Below are 27,330 nucleotides of genomic sequence, written 5' to 3'. Positions count from 1 at the left end.
TTTGATTAGAACTTCCATCTCTCTGTGGTGTTTATCTGAAGTGTTATTTCTGTCTTCAGTGTCGACAATGGCAAATTAACATTTTACAATGCTTTCCAATGAGCTCCCAGATCTTGGCTACTGCTCAGCTCTCCCTGACGTGGAGCCTGATGTCACACTCTGCCCTTGTTTTAAATGTGACCCAGGACATTTTAAGAAATGTTAAGATGTTGAGATTTTTCCCCTTTATAAAATTTCTAAATGCCACATGTCACAGAGGATGATGAGCTGAAACACACTGCAGGGACATTAGAGGTGGGGAGTATTGACAGAATCAGGCAGCCCCAGGACTGAGATAATTTTACACCACCTCTGACTGGGGAAAGAGACATTACTAAATTTCCAGTACACATATGCAAGCCCCATTTAGGGCAGGGCTCCATGCACACACTCCAGGCAGAGCAAAGTTAGGACTGCTGGCGAATAACAGCTACCAGTGGGGTGAAAAGAGATGATTTGCTGCTGTGCTTTACTTGAAAGAAAAAAGTTTACAGATTTTTCTGGCTTCAAAACATGTGAAAGGAAGATATTACAATATACAGCAACTAGTCTTCTGCATCTGGGTGCATTTCACACATCAGTGCCCACCATTGTTATTTTCACTTCTTTTTTTAATGGAATCAAGTGTCCTGTCTACTAAATAAGGGCTTTCTAATTTTATGTTATTTATTGCTTCAGAGGGGGAGGAGAAAGAATTTCCTAGCAGAGTAAAAATAAACTGGACATCATCAGCCAAAAAAAGTACCAATACTAACTGATAGAAAGTGTTTTGTTTAATATAAAATATAAATTATTTAACACCATAGATAATTAGTGAAGTCATTAGTAAAAGTTCACAGAATAATACTCCAGTAAAAAACTAGATTAATGACGCTTACAAGTGAATAAGGACTACAAGTAAAACAAACAGCACGGCTGGACATGAAATATTTCATTCAGACAAAAGAAAGTATATTTGGCAAGACTGCTGCCAAAGCAGCCAGGAACTCTGACAAAACTGCAATGAATCTTTACTATGTGCAATACACCTCATTTGAAAAATACAACTGCCTGGAATTTGCAACACTAATTTATTTTGATAAGAACAAGTAGTCCTACTGAAGACATAGTTGCATAGGTAGTTACTCCACAGTTCCCTTCAGAGCTGCAAAATGCAGTCCAAACAGATATTTGATGTCAGGAAAATATTTTTTGAAAGCTTGTGTTTTCAGGTAGACCTTAATGTCAGCACTCCTTTGGTATTTCATCATTCTGAATACTCTTCTATTTTACTTACAGCACACTTTAAAATGCAAATTTAATAACTTACATAGTTGTTTGGCTTGTTTTGCTCTAGATCACACTTTTTCACTTGATTCTTTGCTCCCAATGGATTGATCTACAGCCTGCATAAATGCCTAAGAGACGGTTTAGTCAGATACCAAATTAGGAAACATTGTATTTGACAGTTTCAGGTTTTTTTCCAGTCCAGTGAGGAGCTGAACCTCCACCTTCTGTTGATTTCAAGGAACCCAGGGCAAAAGTCATCCAAAACAGGTTTGCACCATTGATAAGTCACAACTGGTACCATTTTGCATATTAAAGTATTTTAATTTCTTTGTTTGTTGTTAATCCTAGAAGAGAGATCATAATTGCAGCCTTCAATGCATGTAATGAATATTGCCCCAGTATTCAGAAATAAATTATGCCTCTGCGTCATGGCACTCGGGCTCAAAGGCAATATTTGTCCTTCCATTTGTGCTTAAGTTTGAGCCTCTCACTGCCTTTTTCTTCTTCTTCCTCAATTCCACCCCACGGGATGTAGGTTCGTTTTCAACACCATTAGTTGTAACTGATGACAGAGGAGTATCGACACTCATTAAGTTGTGCTGATTTTCTCTCTCATTCCTTTGTATTCTTTTCTTCTTTTTCTTTGTACCTCTAGAGGAAGGTGGATATAAAAAGAGTAAAAGAAACACAAAGTTAGCCCAAATTTAGAGCTTTTTCCACCTACAGCTGATGTGTTAGAGCAATTGTCTGCCTGTCCTCTTGAGCACAATGCTGAAACAACTACAAAAACTACTGTTCCACAGCAGAACAAAGACAGAAAAACCATGAAGACAAAATATGAGACCACTCCACTAGTCTACTTTTTATCATAGCATTGCTTTGAAAAGAACAGCTCATGATCTTAAAAATCAGTTTGTCTTGATCAATAGACAACAGATGTAATTAAAAATTACAAATTTCCAGTCTCCTCCTCTCATAAAAGCAATTGCACTTGTTTTTTTTTTTCACTTTCCTAAGCTCAGACACCAAAATGCTTACAATTAAGGAGAGATTCCTGGTTTATTTATGCAACAAGAATGAGACAGGCAGTCAAAGTACATAAGATTAGTTTTTCCATTTTAATTTACCTGAATGAGGACAGAGTCAGAAATCACTTTAATGTCTATTTATGCTTACAGTGCCAAAAGGACTAGCCAAGCTCCTTTATCCCAGCTGATGCTTCTAACTGGTCTTGCACATAATGGCAGAGATTTTGCAGATGTTACACCACGTCTACCATGAATTCCCACTCTTGGCAGAAAATGTAACTTTATTTAATTATAAATACGTAACAATACTTCAACTCTAACCTTTCAAAGGAAGGTATTGCCTTGGCTCAAAATTTGCTTTGTGCCTAGCACAAAAGGGTCTTGGCTTATGACCTGAACTGTTTAATGCTGCTGAAACACATAAGCAAATGGATGAATCAAGACTGAAGAATGTAATGTGTGTCTTTTCCACAAAAATGGTGTTACAAGTTACACTGCTGATGACACTGTCCTAATTTAATCAGATTTTATAGATGAAAATGCTTACACATTAGCCTTGCTAATGAACTGATGAATATCTGCCTGTAGCTGGAACTGTTTTTTAAGTTAAACTGTATACTTATGAATATGGGGATTGCTGCAGCTCTAGTACTGGAACATCCTAAGGAAAAGGTTTGGGAGTCTAAGACTCTCTGTGTTAGGATTCCTAGAACAATTTGAGGAGTATTGCTGCATGAGGAAATTAGGGTACAAAGTCATAATTATTCAGTGTTATAAGTACCAATGTACCAAACCCAGTGTTCAGCTGGGTCTTGTAAAAATTTATGCAGAGCACTACCTAGTGCAGCTCAAGGAAACCATAAAATGGGAACATACCTAAGGACATATTGGCTGTGCTGACAAGTAGCAGCTGATCGTTAATATTCGAAGGGTAAGATTACTACACAATTTCCAACATAAAGCTACTCTAATTTTGAGTTTTCATCTTTTTATTATTTGAACATCAGATGTGATGATGTATCAAAACTTAGATTAAAATCAGTCAACATAATTTCTCTGTTTCTTCTAGAATCTGAAGAAGACACGTCAACTGCTTGGCTAAGATAAAAGTCTACTACCATCTTGTATAAAATTTGTTTTCCTATTGCAAAACTGTATTTTCCACCCAGAAGTTCTCAAAAAACAGACATTTCATAAGGAACTTGCCATTCATGTTCTTTTACAGCAGGTATTGTGGCTGTAGCTCTAATTAGTAAACCGGCAATCATTCATTTGGCTTAGTGAGTTGTGCAGGTGTTAAAGTTTCACTTCTCCATACTGGAAGTGTGTACTTGGCAAACTCTTAATTCTTAGGAATAATGCAGTAAATAAATTTCATGTCATATACATCAATGTGACATGAACATTCAGTGCATTTTCATAGAAAACAGGAAAGTAACAGCATGTTTTAGGTCGAGCAACTGTAAGTACAGATTGGACTGGATCTCAAGTCATGTTGATATTGCTGTTAGATACTGAAATACAAACCTTTTCAGTTAAGACGGCAACACTTGCATGTATGTAAATTTTTAAGGATATTTCAAGACACATTGACTGCAGTGAGCAAGAAAACCAGAGTTCTGGCAAGTCATGTTTTCGGTAAAGTAAAGTGAGAGTTTTCAGGAAAAAAAGGCAGCCCTGTTTCTCAGCTGTTTTATTATCTGATGTGTGCTGTATAAATACCTATAAACAGAAATACTGACAGTTTTTCAAACTAGTGGCATCAGCAGTGTCAGAGGATTCTTTCCTAGCTCTCAAAATAAGGCAACAGCTTGTAGTCTTTTCTGAAAAAACACCTGGTACATTTGGTCACTGCTGAAGAACTATGACACGAAGCATGAATGAATGCAGGCTGGAACGTCCATGATGCTCCTGCTCCCTACACCTCAGGATGAGGGAGCACATTCCAGTGACTGCATGTAGATGTCTTCTCTTACCTTTTTAAAATGTAACTGAAGTGATTTTTGGGCTCTGTTCCTCCAGTGTGACATTTTCTCAGGATAGCCCTAATTTCCATTAAAATGAACATGTGTATTTGGTATGAATCAAAATTCTTGAATTTTCTTAAATTATTTGTGATTTCACATTTTAAATCTGTGGTCCCACATTTTTCAGTGGATGCCCCGGAAAGATCACTCAAAAGAATTGTTTCCTGAAGTCCTACCAATGGGAGTTGAGTCATCCCAAATTTTTGATACTGACTTCTAACAGACTGTGTCAACCGTCACAGCAACTGTGCTTTCAAGGCATTTCCTTCCTTAATCTGTACATATATAATATGCATATATATATATGCATATATATACATATACACATATATAATATGTACAGCTAGAATAGTTGGGTCCAAAATTCAACACTGAATTTTGACAATGCGTAGTTGTACAGCTCACTCCTCATCATACTTGAGGGTTAAACTTTCCACTCACAATTTATTTTCAAATCTAGATACAGCTGGAGACACAAAATTTCAGATTTAAAGGCAGGTTAAAATGAGGTAATCTGCATCTACAGCGTAATGTACAAACTATTTATATGAGGAGGGAACCAGTCTGGAAAATGATCAGTGAAATAACTTTGGTTAGGTGACAGATACAATGGCAAACATGGGAAGTATTTTCAGATATCAATTTTTGAAGCAAAAATGGTTGCAAAAGTTAAAGATATTGTGGGAGCTCCTGTTCAAAATGCTGATATCTTGTCTGATTACAACTTTCATGCATCAGAGCGCTATGATTTTTAAGAAATGCAAGTACCACTACCAAAGGTGCTGCTGGCATCTTCTTAGAATGTGAAAACCTTTTGGAATTTACATTTATTAACTTTCAGAAGGTGCAAAAACAGTTTTTAGTCAGCAGCAATAAATCCTAATACATAACTAAGGAATGCCACTGAGCAACCACATACCCCTGAGTTTTGACTGTCATGTACATTGTAGTCCTTGCTCTTCTGGGGATGTGCATATGTATATGAACAGTTACTTTCACATTTTGGGTGTGAAGCAGTCTCTCACTGAACACCCTAAAGCTAACTTCTTGTTTTACTTGAAAAAAAAATAACCCTTCCAACATTTCTCACAGTTTTCAAACAGCAGTTGCAGGAGTAACACTGCAAATTGTTTCAAGCATTGCTTGCTTACTGTGTTGCAGGTGAGTCACTATCTGTGTCATGTTTGGAAATAAATTTCAGGTCCCCTGACTTACTGGTGACTGGTGACATCTGTAAAAGAAACAAAAAAAGCAGGAAGGTAAAAAGATGACAGACAACAGGGCCAACACATGTGCATAGAAAACCCACCAGCTTCCTGAATAAGGAGAGAATATACCTCGTTTGAAAAAGAATGTCTATCAGCCATAAAATGTTAACTCCTATGTGGTTACAAACAAGGAAACAGTGCCCTGCTTTTAAAAAAAAAAAAAAGCTACTTGCAAATAAAAGACAGTTTTCAGGTATGTGTAGAAACAAGAGGTTACGAATCTGCTTGAAGACAGCTTAAAACATACATTATTTTTAAAGAATTGCTATTTGTGCTACTACAACTGAAAAAGCAGAACGCTATAAATGCCTTCTTATTGCATAGTTTTCACAAGAAAAACCTGTCTTTTTTAAGCCTGCAAGTGTCATTCAAGAGCAGTTCAAAACACTCCAGGTTACTTTGTAAATCAGAGCTAAAAGGATTTCCCAAATCTGGAAAAGTAAATTCTCTCATTTCCATAGTAATTAGAGGGTCTCTGTACAACTTGCTCCCTCTACAAACAAACCTAATTCTAACAGGTCTCAAACTTGATGAAAGAATTCCCATAAGGAAATGTGAATGTCCTTCCTGACTCTTCAGGGACAGGTTATTTTATTAGTTTAACATTATTTTTCTGCTGACTTAGAATAAACAAGATCAAGCTCCCACTGACTTACAGAATTCATACATTTACACTGCCCACAACAACTATGTTCAAATATTAGTCATTAGAATTAGTCTGCTGTAAAAACACAAGATTGCTGGATTAGTTTAGACAAAAGTCAGCCTATTAGAATACAATAATGTAGCACTGGCAGGGCTAGGAAGAAAAATCATCTACTTCGCACAGAAAATCCTTGTTAATATAGTAATAAACTTGAGACTAAGTCAATGGTAAAAGTAAACACAAAAAAAGGAAATACAATACCACTGATATGAAAATACAAGGGAGTGTTGTAAAGGGAATGCCTCCAAGTAATTAATACTTCCTTCAGCACTTATAACCTTGTGGTTCCTTGCCATACACAATCATGAATTCACTCTGCTTGCAGTCAAAACAAAATCTTTTTCAGAAAATCCTGTGTGAATGATGTTGAACCATTTTTACCCACCTTTTTGAGTAAATATTACAGAATCTTCTCACTGTAATAATACTATAATCAAATATGAATCATCTCAAAGAATGGTAGAGTAGAATTCACTAAAGTGCTACTACAGAAGACCGACCTCATAAAAAATAGACAAGATTTTTTACACTTTCAGACACCTAAACACAGAAAATTATCCTTGTTTTACAGATAAAAGATTAAAGTATCCACTAAATTAAGCTGCTTAACTGAAAGTTCTTACGATATTTTAAAAAGAATTCATCACATAGCCTTTCATATATTAAAGCACAGCTTTTTAGTATGAGTACCAAGGAAAGCAGAACACATAATCGGTGACATTTGAATAGCTGTTCATCTCACATGGCAACTCATGAGAATTTCTAGGTCTGTGGAGACAGACTCCCAACACTCACAATATTGTTTATAACAGCTTTCTTACTTCATTCCTACAAACTTTCAAGCACTTTACAAAGAAGGACCTAGATACTAGATCTTTTTGAAGCAGACTAGGTAGGAACTGCCACCACCTCCTTTTGTCTGTCCTACACACTTTTCTATCCCTCAGTCTATTCCTTTACCTTTTCCCAACCCAGTGATGTAAGAAGTAGCAGTACTGAAGAAACGAGGGACCAGTGGCAAATGCAAGTAGGCAGTGCAGGAGCTGGTGAAGCAAGGGGATGAAGCATCAGGAGGAAGAAGTGGAGGCTGGCAAAACATGCAGGAGATATTTGGCAAAGGAGGTGTGGTAATACATATTGGGAACTCACTAAGGACACATCAATGTAAGGAGCAAGCCAGGGAAGGCTGCAGTATGGGGGAACTGAGGAGGCTGTTGATCTCATCTTTGTTCATTCCTAAACTTCTCGACCACTTGTTATGCATGGGCAGATCTCCCAGGAAGCTCCGAACAGCTCTGCACTATCATCACTGCCTGTGTACTAAGATGCAGTAAAGCTGGTGCTGGAACAGGCATGGTGTGAGCCATGACACTCCTCCAGATTGCAGAGCCCAAATATTCATATAGCATTATTAGGGCAGTGTTTGCTTTAAAGAAAAACACTCTAACATTTCAGATACTTATGTATATTTTTCTGTTCACAAGAACAAATACTGAATACAGTACAAAAAATTAGCTCATTTGTACAGCGCCACTAATGGGTGCTCAATTTTGTTGCCATGTTCTAATTTTCTCCCAGTTTGTGAAATATTGCCCACCAGAATAAGAGAACATTAGTCCATGTCAACTGTAGAAGCTTGGATTTTTCTCAAGGTTTTCTAAAGGTTTTTGCTTTATGATCATATAAATGAAAGCTGTAATAAAGTACATATTCTCCTTTTCTAAATGGCTTGCTTGCTTTACAGCTCTTTTGTTTTATATTTAACATTCTCTTTTGCTGCCACGTAATAAGCAACCAAGGCAATATAAATAAAGGCAAAATACACAAAAGCATATCAAGTTCCTGATTCCTGCTGTAGAATCCACAGCAGTAAATCAAGCACTAAACCCTTCCTGTGCAACTAGTGGGTGCAATCAGGTATTTCAAAACACACTTTCTAAAAGAACCTGGAGGAGAGGGCATCTAAAGGAAATACTGAGGACATTGTCTCATCCCAAATCTATGTTTTTGGTAGTACTTTCCTCTAGGCTGTGCAGAGTTGTCCTTAACACTGATGGTCTGCAGAGGTTCTCTGGTACACTAGTAGGTAGATGGACAGAATGGAGTGCTGCAGGAAATCTATTCAGATGATTCAAGCCATGACAGTAAATGAGTTTGCTCTATAACCTACAGAGGAACTCTCATAGAAGCTGTTTCTACAGAACTTCATCTAATTAAAAACTCATTGGATCACGGATGGCAAGAATGAACATGTCTCTGTGCCTTTTCAGACTCGTCTTTAGGACACTACACTCAGTACTAAGTCTGTATTTTGTTTTCTATTACGCAGTCCATGGATAAAAGATTCACAGCCATGTATTTAACTACCCAAAACTATGCCAATGCCTGCTGTCAAAACTGTTCTAACAAGTCAAGTTTGGGAGAAATGCAACACCACACCTCACTCATCATTTTCTTCCCTGCTATTCTGCACCCATCCACACATTTCCCCATTAAATGAACAACTGGCAGAGACCTTCACTAGCAGAATTGCATTTATTTATTTTGCCATGATATTCCTATTTAAAATGCAATTAACTTACAATTGTTTTTTCTGCTCTTTAGGGTTTTTAAAGAACAAGCCTATCTAAATCAGACTGACCATATTCTGGCTCTTATATCTAGCAATATTAGATTAGTTGTGAGAATCTAGCAGAACCGTGGCTCTGTATACAAGACAGACATTGGCATGAATTTCTCTCTTTTGCATAAAAGGGTAAAAACTGTAGTCATGGCTGAACACCAGCAAATACTGCATCTCAGAAATCAAATCCACTATGTGCGTTTTTAAGGCTTAACAAAAGGAGGAGGAGTGGAGACAAGATACTTTAGATTGAAGCAGTATGGCTTAGAACACCTGTTTTCAGTCTTGACAATTTGGCCTCTGGGAATTTATATGGGATCACAGCTTTGCATTAACATTTGCATAAAAAAAGTTCAATTCTCTTCAGAAAGAGGCTATGAGGACCCAAGGAGAAAAATGGGGAAGGGAGAAGTTAGCTGGCTCCTGAGATAATATGTGTTAGTCAACAGCATTTTTGGCTCTGCTTGACCAACTCAGTGGCTCAGCCTGATTATTCCTATGTTTAAACAGACTGGTCACCTACAGTAAATGTCTATGCATGAAATTTCAATAAAACAGGTATCAATTTGCTTATAAACCAGATATCTTCTCTTTCAATGACTCAAGTAATACTATAGACATGGGTGTAAATATTTTTTGAGACAGAACATGTAGGTACCAGCTTACAAATAAAGTAGCACCACAAATGCTTGAGAGAGAGTAATTCAACTTGCACGTGCAGCTGACACACTGGAGGGAAGGGATGCCAGAGGGACCTCGAGAAGCTTGAGAGCTGGGTCTATGCGAACCTCATGAAGTTCAATGAAGTAAAGTACAAAGCCCTATACCTGGGTTGTGGCAATCCCAGACACACCTACGGGCTGGGCAGAGAAGTGATTGAGCGAAGCCTTGTGGAGAAGGATTTGGGGGTAATGGCTGATGACAAACTCAACATGAGCCAGCCATGTGTGCTCACAGCCCAGAAGGCCAAACAAATCCTAGGCTGTATCCAAAGGAGTGTGGCCAGCAGGTCATAGGAGGTGATTCAGCCCCTCTACTCTGCTCCTGTGAGACCCCACCTGCAGTGCTGTGCCCAGTTCTGGACATGGAACTGTTAGAGCAAGTCCAGAGGAGGGTCGTGAAGTTGATTAGAGGACTGGAGCACCATCCCTACAAAGACAGGCTAAGAAAGTTTGGGCTGTTCAGCCTGGAGAAGAGAAGGTTGTATGGAGACCTCACAACCTTTCAGTATCTGACGGGGGCCTACAGAGAAGCTGGAAAGGGACTCTTTTTCAGTGTCCTGATTTCAGCCCAGGCAGGGTTAAATTTTGTCCAATAGCTGGGAGGGGCACAGCCAGGATCCAGATGTGATACATCACATCATTGCCAGGGGTGGGGGAAAAAGGATTCTCTTGGAGAAGGATTTCTTCCAGTCAGAAACTTGATGGGGGGAAGCCATCAAGTTATTAATTTATTGCAGCAGGTTCCACAGAGAGCATCTTTGGAGTGATTCACATCGCTGATGTTACTGTTAATTTCCTTATCTCATTGATGTTTACAGTAAATTTTTCTTATCACAGCCCAGGATCTTCACCTTTTGTGCCTCCAATTCTCAACCTCATCCTAGCTCAGTGGAAAGAAGGTAGGAAGCAGGAGCAAGTGAATGATGTGTGGATTGGGAGAGCCTCGGTGGGGGCATTGAATTGGTGAGTACCATTCCTACAACAGCCTGTAATGACAGGACAAGGAACAATGGTACAAACAGAGAGAGGGGAAATTTAGGTTACGTATTAAGAGGAAATTTTTTACTGTGAAGGAGGAGAAACACTGAAACAGGTTGCCCAAGGAAGCTGTGGATGCCCCAACCCTGCCAGTGTTCAAAGCCAGGTCAGATAAAGCCTTGAGCAACCTGGTCAAGTGGGAGGTATCTCTGCCCATGACAGAGGGAGTTGGGACTAGATGAACTTTAAGGTCCATTCCAACCCCTTCACATGCTATGATTTTATCTTGAGCAGTACAAACTGCATTTTAAAGGAAAAACAGAGTACCAAGAAATAGGAAACTAAAGAACTCAAAAGCTAAAATACATTAATGTTGGGTAAAGATTAAGAAAAATGGCCCATTCCTCATAAATGGTGCCATAGTAACACTTCCTTTAGATGAATGATTTCTTAAAGAATAATCAAAGTCATTACTACTTCAAAAGTAGAATTTTTAAAGATATATCTATTTTATAATGCTATTTAACAATTTATGTGGAAGACTACACAGTAGCTTTGCAGATTGACTCTAGAAAAGCATTGTTTCTTTCAGCCCAGATGTCAATACCTTCAGAAAGAGAGACCTGTAATCATATTAGCTAGGAATGAAGCCCAGAATTATGAACTAAACTATAATACATTCTACTTCAATTGAAAAACACTTTTTTCGTATGTGCTATCTCTCTGAACCTTGAAAATGAACACACTTCATGATGTGTCAAAAATCTTCAGCTCTATTCACTGCAAGGGTTTTATTGTACTAATTCTTAGTGTTTCCCTCATCAGCATAATAACATCTTCCTATTTCCCCCTCCTCCTCCTAAAAGATAATCAGTCTCTGAAGTGTCCCCCAGTAACCCGACGAAAGGTTGGAGAATGGAAAAAATAGAAACAGTACAAACAATAAAATAAAAGCTTTTGATGAAACTAATAGAAAAATTTCTAGCTTATTTTTGAAATATGGAACAAGCTATCCATGCTTTCTAAATTTTTAGATTCAATAAATAAGTTTTAAGCCCACAAAATCACCCACATGTAAATAGCTCAAGCCCAGGGAAAAAGCATCAATTGCTTGGCAGGTTAGTTTCAGACACACTGGGCTAAGTATTCACGAAGTCTGACAACAACCTCCTCTAGGGGAAGAAGAGTGAGACCATGAATTATTTATGTGAACAGTGATAATCCCTAACTTTGTTTAAATATACATGGAATCAAGTTTTGATGACCTTTGGGTAGATTATTCAAATTGTGCAATAATAATGTGGTTCTTGCCAGTAAGCCTTTTCTTTTTTTCTATTTTACATCTTGGCATCATTTTCCAAAGATAAATATACCAGAAAGAATACCTTCCTACACTTTTAATGGAAGTTTTAAATGTATTGTTTTGTCTATTACTACTTCCTAGTATTCTCATGTAACATGGCATTGCATATTTAATATTCAGAATCCAGTTACATGTATTTCATATGGTGAGTGGCAGGCCACTGAATTATAAAAAATGTCCACCAGATCCTATAGCCAGTAGAAAATTTCTGGAAAAAAGAAAAAAAGACACTCTATTGACTTTGAAACATTTCTGATTGGCCAAAATTTTGCAAAACCCACATTCTGGTTTCTAGTAGAACCCTATCTGAATTCCCGTCCCTTCCACCTTCATCTTATGGAACCTGAAAACGACACATCAACTGCAGTAGCCAGATGATAAATCCATCTCTATTTCTTGGAATTCTTCACCAGTGCAGTGAGAACTTCACTCCATGAAATTTCTATTGGCAGTTTACATGCATGTTGTAATTTAAGATGATTATGACCTAATTTTGTGGCTCAGGAGTTAAGTAACTCATAAGGCAGGAAAACAAGGTTTGCATAAAATTACTATGTTATGAATGCAAAACTGATGGCAGAAAGTATTTTGAAAGAAAGTTCTTTGAACTAAAGCTTTTCAAAAAATTATTTGCAAAGATTAATATTGGATCTTAAGTATTACATCCTCTTCTAATGTTAATAATTCCATTTTATTCACTCATAAAGCTCTGACAATTAGCTAGATATGCATGTGTAATATCTGCAGTTGGAAAGCAATTCTTAATTAGACTATCTGGTATTCTCAGTAATTAAGACCATAGTCAGCATTTAAAGTGCCTTTTTTAGTCTTGAACAGTAGCAAAATCTCACAAGTAATTACTAGGATGACTTTCACAGCAACAGTTTTGAAGTCTCAACAATGCTAAACATTTGACTAATCCTCAAAAAACCCCAGAAAGAATAACAGATATAGCAGACCTAGGTATAACTAAATATTTGGGAAAATATGCTTGCATCCAAAAAACAAACAACTAAAATATTCATTTATATTTTCCTGCTCATGTCAACTAAAGTAACAACTTATTTATTTACTCAATAAATATTTTTGGATTAAAAAATAAAAGCTTTTCTTCCAAAGCAAAAAAAAAACCAAACAACCAAAAAACCCAAAAAAACACAGGGTTTTACAAAGTAATAGTTTTACTTATTTCCCATATAAAGGAAATTGGCATTTCCCTTCATCAGGTTTTGTACTGAAAAAAAATGAAAGGGATAGGAAGAAAAAGTTGCTGTGTCACTGCTGCAAGACAGGAACTGCCATAACCGATGAGCCCCTTCAGTGGTCATCTTAGCAGTTTTGTCTCCGAAGTCTCTAGTATTGCCTAAAGCCAAAACCCTGTACAGCTTTCATTCATTCTAGTAAACAGCTGAATGACAAATTGTTTCTTCTACATAGAACTCTGCAGCTTTTGTAAACCTATTATACTTCTATGCATCCTAAGTCTTACAGAGATTTGATTCATCATTTGGTTCAACTCGCTCTCTTCTTGATGGTTTATACGGTGCTGATGTGACTTGAAATTAAAAATAATCCTCCACATTGTGTTTCCCAGTCATTCTGATGCTTTTGAAATCTCAGCCATTGCCTCAGCCTAGAACGTGTTATTAAAGCAATTAATCCCTAAGTACACACATTGAAGAGTGTCTTGTAGTAGCTGAGTTCACCAAGGTAACTAAGCATGGCATAAACAAAAAATTGCCTTCTACTGATAGTAGGTGTGTTCCATTCCAGCTTAATGCTCACGGATCTTGTTTAACAGCAGAAGGAAAGAAAAGTAAAAGAAAGAAGAGTGCATTGACTTCACACCAGGTACTACTTTGTATGCTCTCTCCAGTGCTCATTCTTTGCTCATTTAATCTCATATATCTCCTTATACAATTTTTTTCCAGGACCTGTTTCATAACTTTCCTCTAGACTCTGTACAATTTTGTACTGCCCTTGGCTGCTGTGCAAGATGATAAGCAATGTATTTGCTTGGTTTTGGACTGTTACTGTACATTTGATTCATTATGTCTTTCTTATGTCTGTAGGTACTACAGTAGTACTACTACTGTAGACTGCTACAAAACTCCAACTAGTTATTAAATATGTAGTTAATTTAACTCAAGGTACAAGCAGAATTCAAGTAAAGAACATTTTAATTACATATTATTAAAACTGAGTGTTACTAAAACAAGTACTACTAGTAATACAAAAACTAGTGTTAGAAAAATATGTCAACCATAGACACTTGAGAAATTCTAAGCAATCAAAATGAATCAAATGTTGCTTCTCACAAAGCTCAATAAAACATATGGGTTGCAAAGGTTAGTAACAATAGTTGGTGAACATGAAAGCATTGTGATATAGTAAATTGACTAGATTCCTACCAGATTAAAACACTAAAAAATATATGGGTAACAATAACCAAGTCTAATAACAATAGGTATTCTCAGTGCTTCTCTCTCTTCTAATCCCAGGTATGAGTGAAACTGGGTGATTACAACAACATCCTCCTTGCCCCTAGCCATGTAGACAATAAATTAAACCAATCTTCAGTAATGTAATTTTTCCTATATTTATTCTAGTCTGTCTTTACAGAAGTATCTGGAAGTAGTGCACCCTTGTCTTTCCTGGACAATGGTTTGGCTAGGATATTCTCAGCTACAAAGAGGTAAAGGATACTTCAGATTAACTACTACTACTCAGTGTAGTGATTAATTCCATTTTTTAAGTATAGTTAGGAACAAAACACTTAGTAATTCCATTTATAGCAGTTGGCTTCAAGAAGACAGCTGGCTTCAACAAGATTACCAAATGAGTAATCTGTACTCAGTAATTTATTAAATGCTACCTCTCTATATTCACCTACTAAAAACAGAAGCAGCACAAAAAATGTCAATAGAAATAGTCTTGAATGTTTTTACCTTGAACACTGCAATGTCTTTTCCAGCCTAAATAATTCTATGATGGTATACACTATGGAGCAAAGATTAGATGAATCACCTGAGAAGAATCCCCGAAAAGTTGTAACTAAGCAACACAGGGTTACTATGCTTAGAGTCTTCCAAATCAGACACAAAATGTTAGATTCAATTTTAGAAAAGTACATGGAAAAGTCAAATAATCTGAAAGAAATTTGAACAACATTTTTAAAGTAGTTGTCTTAGTACAATTTCAGTAAATGAACAGTTGTGGAAAGTACATTTATTAAGGATACAAACATTCTGAAATAAAAATTTCTTAAATTCTAACAGTTGTTGAACTAATTTTTATTACTTTTTTTTTTTTTTCTAGAAGAGATCCCATATTTTAAGACAATCATCAATCTTACTTCACAGAAGGGGAACACAAACATGTAAAGTTTCTAGTCCCCTGGAGAAGTGAGAATCAATTGGCCTGCTTTGCATATAGCGGAATCTCTAAAATTCAGGGGAAAAAAACCCCAGTCCATAAAAATCAAATGTCTGTTTTTTCTTTGACTAAAAACAGAGCCTTGTTTCTTTGTTCTTCTCTACATACTGTATATTCTGACTAACAAAAATCACAGAAACAGGAATGCTTACACACACATAACTTGTGTAAACTTGGAGTCAATGGGGGATTTGCCACTCATTACAATGGTGGAAGTAAGCAGGATATTTAATTGCCACATCATGGAGCAACCAATTCTGCAAAAGATAAATATTAAACTTCTGTTGAAAATACACCTGCTTGCCTGGAATGAGATCTACACATAAGAATTTTTTACATAAAAATCAAAAATTAACACAGTCCATGTGGCACACAAAAGACAACCTACCACTACTTACAGAATCCTTCCTTCTCAAATTATTACCTTAGCTAGTGTCAGAGAACCTTCCTCTGTTTCTGTTGGTCCTTCTGGTAGGAGAGGAGCAGAATCTGGTACTAATCCTGAAGATTGTTCTTCATATTCTTCTGAAAAGAGGAACCATAATTCGCCATTATTAGACTACGAAAGAATTTGTGAACCACCATGATATTACAATCTAGTCAAAAACAGGATATGAACAAAAACAGGTGAAAAACGTTTGAAGGCAAATGTTGTTTGAGAATTTATGAAAATTTCTCATTTAACCTTTATTTATACTAGCAAGTTTAGATTTAAATGTGATTTATATATTGGTTATTGTACAAAAGCATTCAAACATTTACCTAAGAACAAAGTCCATACATTAGGAAGCAGCTGATACTTAACAAATCTTACACATTGTTTTTGATTCAATAAAATTATCATCAACTGCAATAGTAAATTATTTAACAGAGATTTTTTTTTCACAGTTGGTCAACTGCCTCAGAAAGTTTATTTAGGTTTTTTTTGTTGTTGTTTTTCAGAACATTTCTTTAAGGATCTCACTGAAGACTCCTCCTTCAGACTTCTCTCGGGGTTAGCTTGCAAGGAGGAAAGGCAGGGCAAAATGCACAGGATGTACAAGGAGAGGACAATAGGGAAGGGCATAGTAAATCTAACTTTAATTAACCTCATCAAGTGAGCACACTGTTATGTGGAAGTGTTTTTTAGGAAAGAGGCTTAAATACTAGATTTCCCTTCAAAGAAATAGGGAGGAACTAAAAAATGGGAGAAACCATCTTGAGAAATGTTGGGTTAAAATATTTCTAAATACCAGTATAACTTATAGTTTGATAGTTTAGGAAGGCAAATGAATTTCTTGTAGTGTGCAGCCACATGCTGTGTCCACAAGCTTGAGTATTTACAACTGCCAGGACACCGAGCATCTTTACAGCAGTGGATTAAATAGGATGATTCCTATATTATTTATTCAAATTCATCTAGGCTTGTCTGTATCAGTTTAATCAAAACTGTTTTAATGAAAAGGACCTGGTATCAAGTTCAATGCTTGCTTGCAGATTTAACCATTACTGTTCTTTTAAAACTTCATACTGAAATCCAGATATTTGGGAACTGAACATTCTTCATTAGAGCAGGCGAAAAATTAAGAGTTTATACAGAAGCTAGATTTAATGGAAATTGCCTAAGAAAAACCCCAAGATGTTTGCAAAATGCTCTGATGTGTCCTAAAACACTGCCAAGCTGGGACCTGAATTAGGTGGCTTTGCGTTAGAAGAGACAAGGGACCAACCCAGCTGACAGATAATCAAGTCAGTAATAAGCTGACTTATTCCATAAGCTGAAATGCTTAACCAAGTGCAATGGTTAGCTAACTTTATACAGTTTTTGCACCACAATAAGTCATCATTATGCCACGTGTGTACTACATAAATTCCTATCTTCAGAACAATAAGCAGAACAGCATGGTAAAATCTTGGTGCATCAGTTAAACCCACACCGGTATACCAGGAAGACAGCAGTAAACTTACTTTCACCAGCCACATAATTAGCTGGAAAATAGCCTTGCTGTCCATTTGCTAGGCTGCCAAACCACCAGTTATCATTATCTTTGTATAACACTTGGATAATGTCACTGCGATGGATGGTTAGCTCATCTGATCGATGCGCTGTGTAGTCATAAAGAGCCACTACCTAAAAGAGAGATAAGAACACCACAGCTTTATCACAACCATGCCACAGAGAAAAAAGCGCAACATTCACTTCCTCTTGCAGAAAAGCAGCTGAAACCAAAGCTGCACTTTGGTAAAAGCTGAGGCTGCCTCAAGTTTTGCTAATGGGATCAGGGGTGGTGGGAAAGCAGCAGGAGAGGCAAGATAAAGGACTGTGGGATTGCAGAAATGGTTAAGAACATTCAATTCACTAAGATTAGCTTCAAAACAGCAGCTGTTAGTTTTATAAGCAATTTGCTTGTGAAGCAAAAGGGAAAAAAAACTTCATACAGTCACTTTCTCAGAATTGTTATACCACCTTCAGATCCCATTCTCTGTGTGCTCATGAAGCATATGTGTTTGAATAAATACTTCAACAGTATGACAGCTTTATCCAAGAAAAAATTTAATACAAAAAGACATTGCAAAGTTTTGCTTTGATCTCTCTGTTTTTTCTTTTTTTCTTTTCTTTTTTTTCATTTATTTTGTTTTTTTTAGCAATAAGCATTTGGATATAAAATCTTATGAATATCTGCAAAAATACTTTTATATTCCATTTCACATAATAAATCTATTTTGACGGTGAAATTCAGTGCAGCTATAGTTTTATGAAAAAGAGTACTAACAGTCATCAGGAGCATGTATACTACATATAATAAACTACCAGAAGCCTGCTTTCTATCCTGAATACAAAAATAACAATTTCTTATTTATTTTCTATGCTCTATGAACAAAAATCTGTCCTAGGGAACTCTGAGCAGAAACACATGAAAGGAAAACAAATGAACTGAAAGAATAAGGGAATTACTCACTTCCCTCATCATAAGTGAAGAGCAAAATTATGACCTATTTTACACACAGAATGCTGCTTCCCTACCTACAATTTTCACCTCATATTCCTCTACAAAATTGTAAGTAGAGGTCAGAAACAGGGACCATTAGGAGCAATAGGATGGTTAACGGGATTGAAGGAGACAACAAAGTTATCATGATACAGATAGGAAAAAAAAACCTTGTTTTTTATTACTCATGCATGCATTTAAATTTTAAGACTGCTGAATTCTACAGTGTTTTTTATATTTGCATTTCTGCTCTGAGCAAGATCACCTGCGAGTTTTGTCTATAAAAATATAGCAAATGACACTTGTATTTTCATAGTTCCATGTCACCAATTAAACAGATTAAATCTGCTATGAATGGGAAAAAATGGAAGTGATTCTACCACTGTAAATTTTATGTGGCAATTTGTGAGCTGGTCAGCACCAAAGAATTAGTATCAGCATAGTTTTCAGTAGACAGGAAATTTACCTAAATATGCATAAAGTAGTGCTGAATTTACATAGAGAATTTAAACCATGAAATGTGTTTTATCATAACTCTCCTCCCTGCATTAGGAAAACTAACAGTAATTACAGGTGATGTTGAGAGTACAGAAATATGAACTGTAGAACAGAACAAAATTAAACCACACTATTGGGAACCATGAACATGTCCACTAAGATGTGTTCTAACAGTGCCCATTTCAGTTAAGTGACAATCTCATGAAAACTGTGAGGTCACTTAAGGTAAAAAAAGTCCAAAACCCAAAAAGGAATATAGGAATGCAACACTAATTACTTGGCAGAATGAAAAACAATGAAAGGCAGAGTAACAACTACTTGGTTTTGCAGTGTCTTTTGCAAGATACTTCTGGTGCAAATGTGTTTTTTTGAAAAAAATTACAAAAATTCAGTCACATGGAAACTGCCACAAACAGTTCAAACCAATCAAGCAAGTCCCACCATCTGTCTCTCAGAAAAAAGAAATTAATATACCAATGCATTCTGTAATACAACTGGTTTAGTAAGCATGACAATTTAAATAAAATGTGGAAATTGCCATTATATTCTCTGCAAACATATGATCAGGAAAATGACCAAAACAGGATATAAGAAATGCACCTCAGAACCAAAGAAGAATGTAAACCACTCACAATTACACCTAAAGCAATGGACTTCTTTTCTGGTTTGAAATTCAGAGATTTGTCAAGTTCAATTTGGCTTAAAGTTCAAGCAAAAAATAAAAAACCTATATTCAAGAAAATGTTGCGAAATTGTTTTTCAATACTGATATAAATCCAGAAGTGTAGTTTTACAGTTATGAACCTCTTTGTAAGAACTACAAAATCTACAGTTGAAAAAAAAATTTCCTTGGGATTGTGCTAAAAAAAAGGGCATGCTTTCAAAAGCAGATACAGTATAACAGGTACAGAAGATATTGCAAAAAAAATTACATAACACTTACTGTCTCTTGCCTGGATGGACAACTGTTTCCTCCTCCCACTCCCAATGCAGTCAGGCTGTCCTCATTCTAGAAGAGTAAGTTGTTTCAAGTTTTAATATGAAGCATTTTGCTAAACTATGATTGTATTTTCATTTCTCCTGTAAGACAATATGAATTATCTGCAACAAAATGCTTTTTTCAAAAAAGAAAAAGCAGAAGTGATGTTAAGCAACACTGAGTAATATTGGCTATTGGCTGGTAGATGTTTAGAAAAAGATACTAAATTTTTCAAGTATGTACACCACACTAAAGACACAACTGGACTGATGAGTATGCAGTCCAAGCTTGTTTGCATTGCAAACACTACAGCAGATATTTAAGAAGTTGTTGGAGTGAACTTTACTTCTGAACCACTACACAAAAGATGTCACTTCCATATAATAGAGAATTTTAGGTTGGTCTTAATCACCAGTACTTTAATTCTGAATGTTCTGTCCTTACCACTTGCTCTACAGACTTTCAATGAATTCAAAAGAATAGTAGGTATATCTTGTAATAATCAGGATAAGCCTGTACCTTAAAAAATTGTATTTCTGTAAAATAATCAAATGCTTAAGCTGAAAGAAGATTTAGAATAGAAAAATTATTAAAAAATAGCAGAGGAACAACAAACTAGGGAAAAGAAAGGAAGAGCTGGAAGGCCTTTCTTGGTATTACTTTATTTTTTTTTCAATGGTCTATCTTCACAAAAGGGAAACCAATTTCCCCTTGATTTTGTGTGCATCAAAGGATACACAGGATACACACTACCATACAGAATAGAAATATTACACAATTACACACAGCAATCATAATATTTTAGAAGCATCAAATGTGTGCTTTGTGAAGTAAACATTTCCACCTCTAACAGATATACTGCATTATAACCATTCAAATCTGAAAATTTTAATCCAACATATTTAATCTCTCTCATATTTTACAGCCACTCCTTTATATATCTTTTACACTAACTTTTTCCTCTTCTGCTTTTAAAAAATATATCTAAAGTGTATTGTTCTTTTTATTTTCGATGTTTTAGGATTCTTTTACTTTTTATTATGGTGGTCCAAGGAACATCATTACAAATTACAGAGAAAATCCTTACAAATCCTCAGAAGAATAAATGCCATTCTTGAGAACAGGGATTCTTGCCCTCAGTGTTCTTTTCATAATTTAGCTGCGCTTATCCCATGTGGGAAAGAAATCACTGACTATCTGGACTCTATCCAGTCTCCAGATTGTTTTGGTACTGCCACAGTAGTTACAGACACACACAGCAGTTAGAGACGAACTCAGTGTAAAAGCGAACACTTGCACTCAGTTCTTATCATCTACCAGAACATCTAAGCCTACCACCTAAAGAGTTCTGAATAATTATGTACATGCACAAAAGGAAAAAAAAAAAAAAAGTGTAACTGCCTGATTTGACAAACAAATTTTGAACAAAGACTGGTGGAGCTGCAGTTCAGAGTACGCTGCTTGTTCAGTGGTCTACTGGTAGTCAGTACTGCTGTTCAGGTTTCAGCTAATTGTCATTTTCCATTCTCAAGGTTAAGAGAACTGTGCAGGCAATGTGCTTAGCCTGTGGGATGGGAGTGCCTCCTGTTGCTCAAAAATGATTCATCAGAATTATTAGCAGTATTATTTAGGTATCTAGTTCAGGTACTCATATTGCCCCATTATTGTGTCTCAATCTGTCTGTCTCTCTTTTTTTAATAAGGTATTTATGTGGCTCTCAAACACTCAAGAACAGCTCAAAGAGAGCAAGCTGTGTGGAAATAACAAGCTAACATCTATGAGTCACCCTGAGACTATGCTGAATTTTCTCAGACTCTGCCTTAAACTTTTACAGCAACAACAATCCAAAGAGGTGCCTCTTAAAGAGGTACTCTGAGTACGTCATCAGCTGCACACACCTCCACCCCCAGCTGTCCAGGGCAATTGCCATGGCTGCCTACCACACACACAGCAACTCCAGGCTGCCTCCGGTGTGCTGTGCCATCCCTCAGGTAGTGCTGAGCCATTCCTCAAATAGTTCCAAGTACCAGTTACACCACAAGAAACACCCAACGAAAACTAGCTTAGGAAGGCCGTTCATCAGTTTTTTAAATGCCATGTCACAAGATTAAGGCATGTTTTCAGGATTTAAAAAAAGCATCAGGCATGCTGAATGGTATGAATACATCATTCTTAATACAATATTAATGTCTCATTTTTTTCATGCAGGATGGAAACTAGCTAATCCTTTTCTTGCACTGGAACAGATGTGAAGCTATAGCTATATTCTGAGGAGTTGGTCTTTTTGGGAGGCAGACCATCTGTGAGGAACAGAAACAAAATGCTTGCTGAAAAAGCTTGCCATGTCACACTGATTGTGGTTGAACAAAGCTGTTAGGAGCTTTCAGCTTTAAGGACCATCCTCAAAGAAAGATAAATAAATCCATCAGCTGATGCAGCCTTCTAGACCATGGTTTATCACACTGGTTATCCATGACTAACCCACTTAGATACCCTTGACATTTCAAACTCAAAGCCAAACAAAAATGTTTCAAGATGCTGATACAAAAGAGAACATTGCACCTGAGAGTAACTCGATACATTGTTATATCAAGTTTTATGGATTCCTGATAGTAGCCCTAATTAAAATGTTCATGTCTTCTTTTCAGCAGGTCAATTTCAGTGACTGCTCAAATGGAGGTTTTGTTTTTTTGATGCAGACATAGTGGCCAACAGGGTTTGGGCATTATATAGCGCTCATTCCCTTAGGAGAAGAAGTGCTGAGAAAGAACAAGTGGTATCTTATTGCTGCCTTTTCTGTAAAAATCTCAGGAATTTAACTCCTACTATTGAACCAATACACTTCAGTTACCACAATATCAAAATTTAAAGAAAAAAAAAAGTCTAAGATTCATATAGTTTCATATACTTCTTCCTTATATGTAAACATATTCATTGTAACAGAATAAACATACAGATTAAGTCCCACTTCTAATTAGCCATTAACTCTTAATAATAACTCTTGGAAAATAAGCTTTTCTAACATTCATTTTAGGCAAACCCTACACATACCAGGGTGAACCCCATTGTGTATGCACACGGGGCCAAAGTCCCCCTCCCTCCTTTTCCCTTCAGTGACAGACTCAGGGACATGAAGAAGAATATCTATTTCCTGGATGTTTCACAGTAGCACTGCTTCCCTCCACTCCACCCTGCTATACCTGCTATTTGATGCAGTGTAAGAGAAACTGGGAGTATTGCCTATGCAAACACCCCAGAAAAGACACAAGGAACGTGTGTTACAGATTCTCTTGTCTGTCCAGTAAATCTGTGCCTAAGTGTGTAATAGCCAATATTCTGAGGCTGCTTTCATAGACTTCTTTTGTTGCTGCTTTTGGGTTTCTTGATTAGTTTTTTTTAAAGAAGAAAGAATAAGAAATTAACTTAAAGAGCCTGACTGAAAACCCTTGGTTGGCTTAAAAGATACGCAAAACATTTAAAAATTCTACAGAATAAATCTGAGATTTTACTGTTGCTCCATTGTCTTTCCTCTTCCTTAAGAGCCTAAAGGTTAGAGATTTACTTACTTGTCTCTTCCCTAAGAAGAAGTTTTAAATTAAATGCTATGTAAGATGAGACTTAGAAGTAAACAGCTGGATACTGTTAGCACGTTTTTATCGTTCTCTGATCCTAGCTCAGAACAACTAACTACAAATTTAGTATATGGGAGAAAGAACTACAAATACTAGTATTAATAGCTAAATTAAAATTATGCTAAAAGTATCAATTGGCAAGAATGATAAACTCTCCTTCAGTCAATTAATCTGTCTGTAGACACTGTAAAGTTACTTCCTTAGGCTTCAGATGACTACAATCCTGATTTGATTAAAGCCCTTCAATATTTAATAAGCACAGGAATCTATAATTTGCCTAGAGGAAGAAAGGACCAAAACTGTACCAGGCTGCACTTTATTGAAACCTGCAATGTACAAACAGAAATCAGAAATGCAAACACAGCTGCTCCAGTAAAACCTACAAGGATTTAAAAAAAAAAAAAGAGAAAAGAAAAAAAGGAAAAGGATCAATTCAAAAGCATGTGAAATACTCCAACTCCTTCAATGATTCAAAACCTCTTCAACCATTTTGCCATTTCTAAAAATGCTGGTTTTTGATATTAATTACTCGGTTAACCTGCACTTATATATATTAATATGCTTATAACAGAAGTAAAAATTATATTCAAAAACTTAATTCAGCCCTCTCAGAAAAAACTATTTTAAATTAGCTGTTACCTAGCAGAGGTACTACTTCTAAGAGATTCTATTTTGCAAAATAGTTGGTCCTGCAAATGTTTATCAGGCTTGCTGTGGTGGAGAACACAACAGTACTGGTTGAACAATATGTATTTTTCCCTAAAAAATTACGTATTGATGGCTAAAAATTTGAAAACATGAAAACAGGAATCATCTAGCAACTAACACAAAATCAACATAAAATCACGCTTCAAAATTTCTTAGTAAATCCTGTTTATCTTACAAGACTTCCACAACTAACAGATTCTGTTAAAAAATGTAGGTCAAAAAAATCCTAAAGCAATCCAAACAAAACCCCAAACTGAAACTGTAAAACAGATATAAATGACTCATGTTAATTTATGTCCATTTATAACATTTCTGTCAATAATCAAAATTAGTGCAATTACAACAGAATATTCAACCATGGCATTCTGTCCATGGGAGCAGGAGGATTAACATCTCCAGTACAACAGGCCCAGCTTGGAGACACAAACACGTTCAGTATTCAGAAGCACCACTTGCTCTTCACTAGTTTCTCCACACATTTTGTGAATACAGGTTCATCAAATGTATAGTTGCAATTAATGGCATTTACAGATTTTGTTGGATTTTTATTAAGGTGATCAGGAAACCAGAAATCAAGAAAAGGATGAATATAATTAGGAGAAGCTTACAATCAATATTTAATAGATAAGCAAATAAGTAAACAGAGGATAGCTGTGATTTAACTTGTTACAAAAAGATGAAGTATGAGTAAACAATGAAAACATGGTGCTGCAATGAGAGTTTCATTCCAAGTTACTGTCTTAGCTTTTCTCTCAGCTACTCATCAATGCCTGTTTTCTTAGTAAAAACAAAAAAACATGTGAGTGTGATTTTATTTTATTTCTAAACAACAAAAATTAAAGCATGAAAAAATATAAAGCTTTTGATTTGCAGATAACTGATCTCACTACCAGCTGGTCACAGCATAAGCTAATTTGGCCCTGTAGACAATTGGTTTGAAGATACCTCTTTTTTGAATAAAGACAGGATAAAAAAAACACCTCTCTACAATGAGAACTTGTGAATAATGACATTTTATAGTTAAACATCAATTTAAAAAAAATGCAAAGAGAGAATCCCTTACCTTCTGTAGTCTACCCAATAGTGTTTGACTAAGAGGATTTCCTACTGGGCTGAAGCACCCTGTGAAAAGAAAAGGCTGTGAATTTTTTGCTTGTTATCCTTTTCCATCGAATAAACCATTTTATTTTAAAATCATTATGTTAGCAGGGTATGTTTGACAAAATTCTAATGAAAAGCAGCAGCATCTTTCGGTCTCAACTATGCATCCTTCAGTCAGGAACAGTTGGAGGGTTTATTTAACTAACAGACCTGACACAAGGTTAACTAATCCAATATTTCCATTCAAATGATTTGGAGAAGTAGCTCAAGCTATGTCCACATGCCACCTCGTGCTCAAAGCTGACACTATTATCTAGGCTGTATTGCTTTTCTCTTCATTGAATTTCCAAGTAATGCATACAAAGTTTTCCAACAGAAATGATCACAAAAACTCACAAAGGAATTACTTCCTTATTTTATCTGAAAGAATAACTATTCCTATTCAGTAGTCCCCTTTGATCATCTGAGTTCCTATCACAACACATCTTGCTGTTTATTTTATTCACTCTCTACACAGCACACTTGAACAAGTACTTGTAAATTCTTTTCTTTTCAGACTATTATGTTAACTACTAAGCTCAGGAAAATCCTTTTATCATCTATGGATTTATCTTTTTGTTATTGGTCTCCTCAGCTGTATACTTAAGAAAACATCTTAAAAAGAAAAGATAGAAAAAATTGGAAAATCGTTGAACATGACAGTGAAAAATACTACCGCTTCACTGGAGAACAGTTTCTCAAGTACAGAAATGCCAGGCAACACAGAGTTAAGCTCACTGGATTTTCTCTGTGAGACACTAGCTTTGAAACAAGTTTTGTTTTTAAAGAAAAATGAGTTCAGAAAACTCATTTTCATTTGCTACACAAAAAACCTGCTTTTGAGGAGTCCAGTATCTGAATAAAGAGGACTTTTCAGATTCAGATTCCCGTGTACTGGCAGAGCTCCATAAGGAAACTTGCACAACTCCACCTACAGTATACTTTCTAAAGCCTAGTAGTTTAGACTTTCACAGATTTACTCATAAATGTTCAATCATGAAGATATTTTGGTATTTCTAACTAGAATAAAAGTTTCAAGCTAAAAAAACTGTAGTTAAACCATGCTCCTGAAAATTTGTATGTAACTAATCTCTTGCTTGTGAGAAATCCTAAAAACATGCAATAATGGATCATTCTGCTTCATGTATGAATTTAAAGATTTTGATCTTAACAGTTTCAAAAAATCTTGTATAAATTCTGAAAGACTTTATTTTGAAAGGCTTACTTTGCTTTTATTAATTTTTTTCCACCTCTTTTAAGAAGAAGGAAGAGATGAGAATGTAAACCATTTTCTGAATTCAACCCATACTTAAAGACAGTAGTCCTGAAGGCAATCTTTTTTCAAATAAGCTATTTGCTAAGACACTGTTCAGCACTAACCAAAAGCCAGTGGGGATGTTACTTCTATCAATATTGTTATCTACACACTTATAAAGTCAGAAAACCAGATGCTACAGAGATGATACTACATATAGATATACTGTCACATACACATGTTGTATCAAGTCTTTGAATATAAAATGAACAAACTGAAAACCAATAAAATGTCTGCATGATTTTTTTTTTTTTTTAGACAGCCAATTTGGGCATGGGAGTATTGTGCCAACTCACACAAACCCATACTAAGATAAAAGATATATAAAATATTTGAGAAATACAATTGTTTGTCTGGAAAAATATTCAAGTTTTAATTAAAAACAACATTGATCTGCATTTTTATCAGTAACATCATTGACCTTCATATTTTTTTAATGAAAACACGCATTACTTCCAAGTGCTCCTGGACTGAACATTTATGCACATCAGTATTCCTGTGCAGCCTCTATATTCAGCTGCTTATCAGGTGAAAACTGTATGGTTGGACCAATATTCCCAATTAAGCCCCAATAAAAGACACTGCAGACCTGCTATGCTGCAAGCACAGGACAGACAGATGTGTAACTCAA

At 36.0% G+C, this 27,330-nt stretch overlaps 1 protein-coding gene across 6 annotated transcripts in view; it reads right to left on the bottom strand.

Annotated features, from left to right (window-relative positions):
- Nucleotides 1-794: 794 nt before the first annotated feature.
- The window catches only part of AHI1 (Abelson helper integration site 1), a 90,562-nt gene continuing 64,026 nt past the window's right edge, over nucleotides 795-27,330 (bottom strand). For 5 of the 6 annotated variants that reach the window (XM_014248345.2, XM_005518378.3, XM_088053626.1 and 2 more), the window contains exons 20-25: nucleotides 25,308-25,366; nucleotides 19,869-19,934; nucleotides 17,406-17,568; nucleotides 15,883-15,983; nucleotides 5,515-5,594; nucleotides 795-1,959 (exon numbers count right to left, since the gene is read on the bottom strand). In XM_014248345.2, coding sequence (XP_014103820.2) covers nucleotides 1,722-1,959; nucleotides 5,515-5,594; nucleotides 15,883-15,983; nucleotides 17,406-17,568; nucleotides 19,869-19,934; nucleotides 25,308-25,366 — 707 coding nt within the window. In that variant the 3' untranslated portion in view covers nucleotides 795-1,721. Of the gene's footprint in view, nucleotides 1,960-5,514; nucleotides 5,595-15,882; nucleotides 15,984-17,405; nucleotides 17,569-19,868; nucleotides 20,006-25,307; nucleotides 25,367-27,330 lie in introns of those variants that run through there. The other variant, XM_088053629.1, reaches the window with a different exon arrangement.

The sequence above is a fragment of the Pseudopodoces humilis genome, chromosome 3, assembly GCF_049639895.1.
Source record: "Pseudopodoces humilis isolate 2021_Gansu_Grassland_sample_001 chromosome 3, ASM4963989v1, whole genome shotgun sequence".
Lineage (NCBI taxonomy): Eukaryota > Metazoa > Chordata > Aves > Passeriformes > Paridae > Pseudopodoces > Pseudopodoces humilis.
The sequence above is the reverse complement of the archived record's forward strand: the minus strand, read 5'-3'. Positions and strand labels throughout refer to the sequence as shown.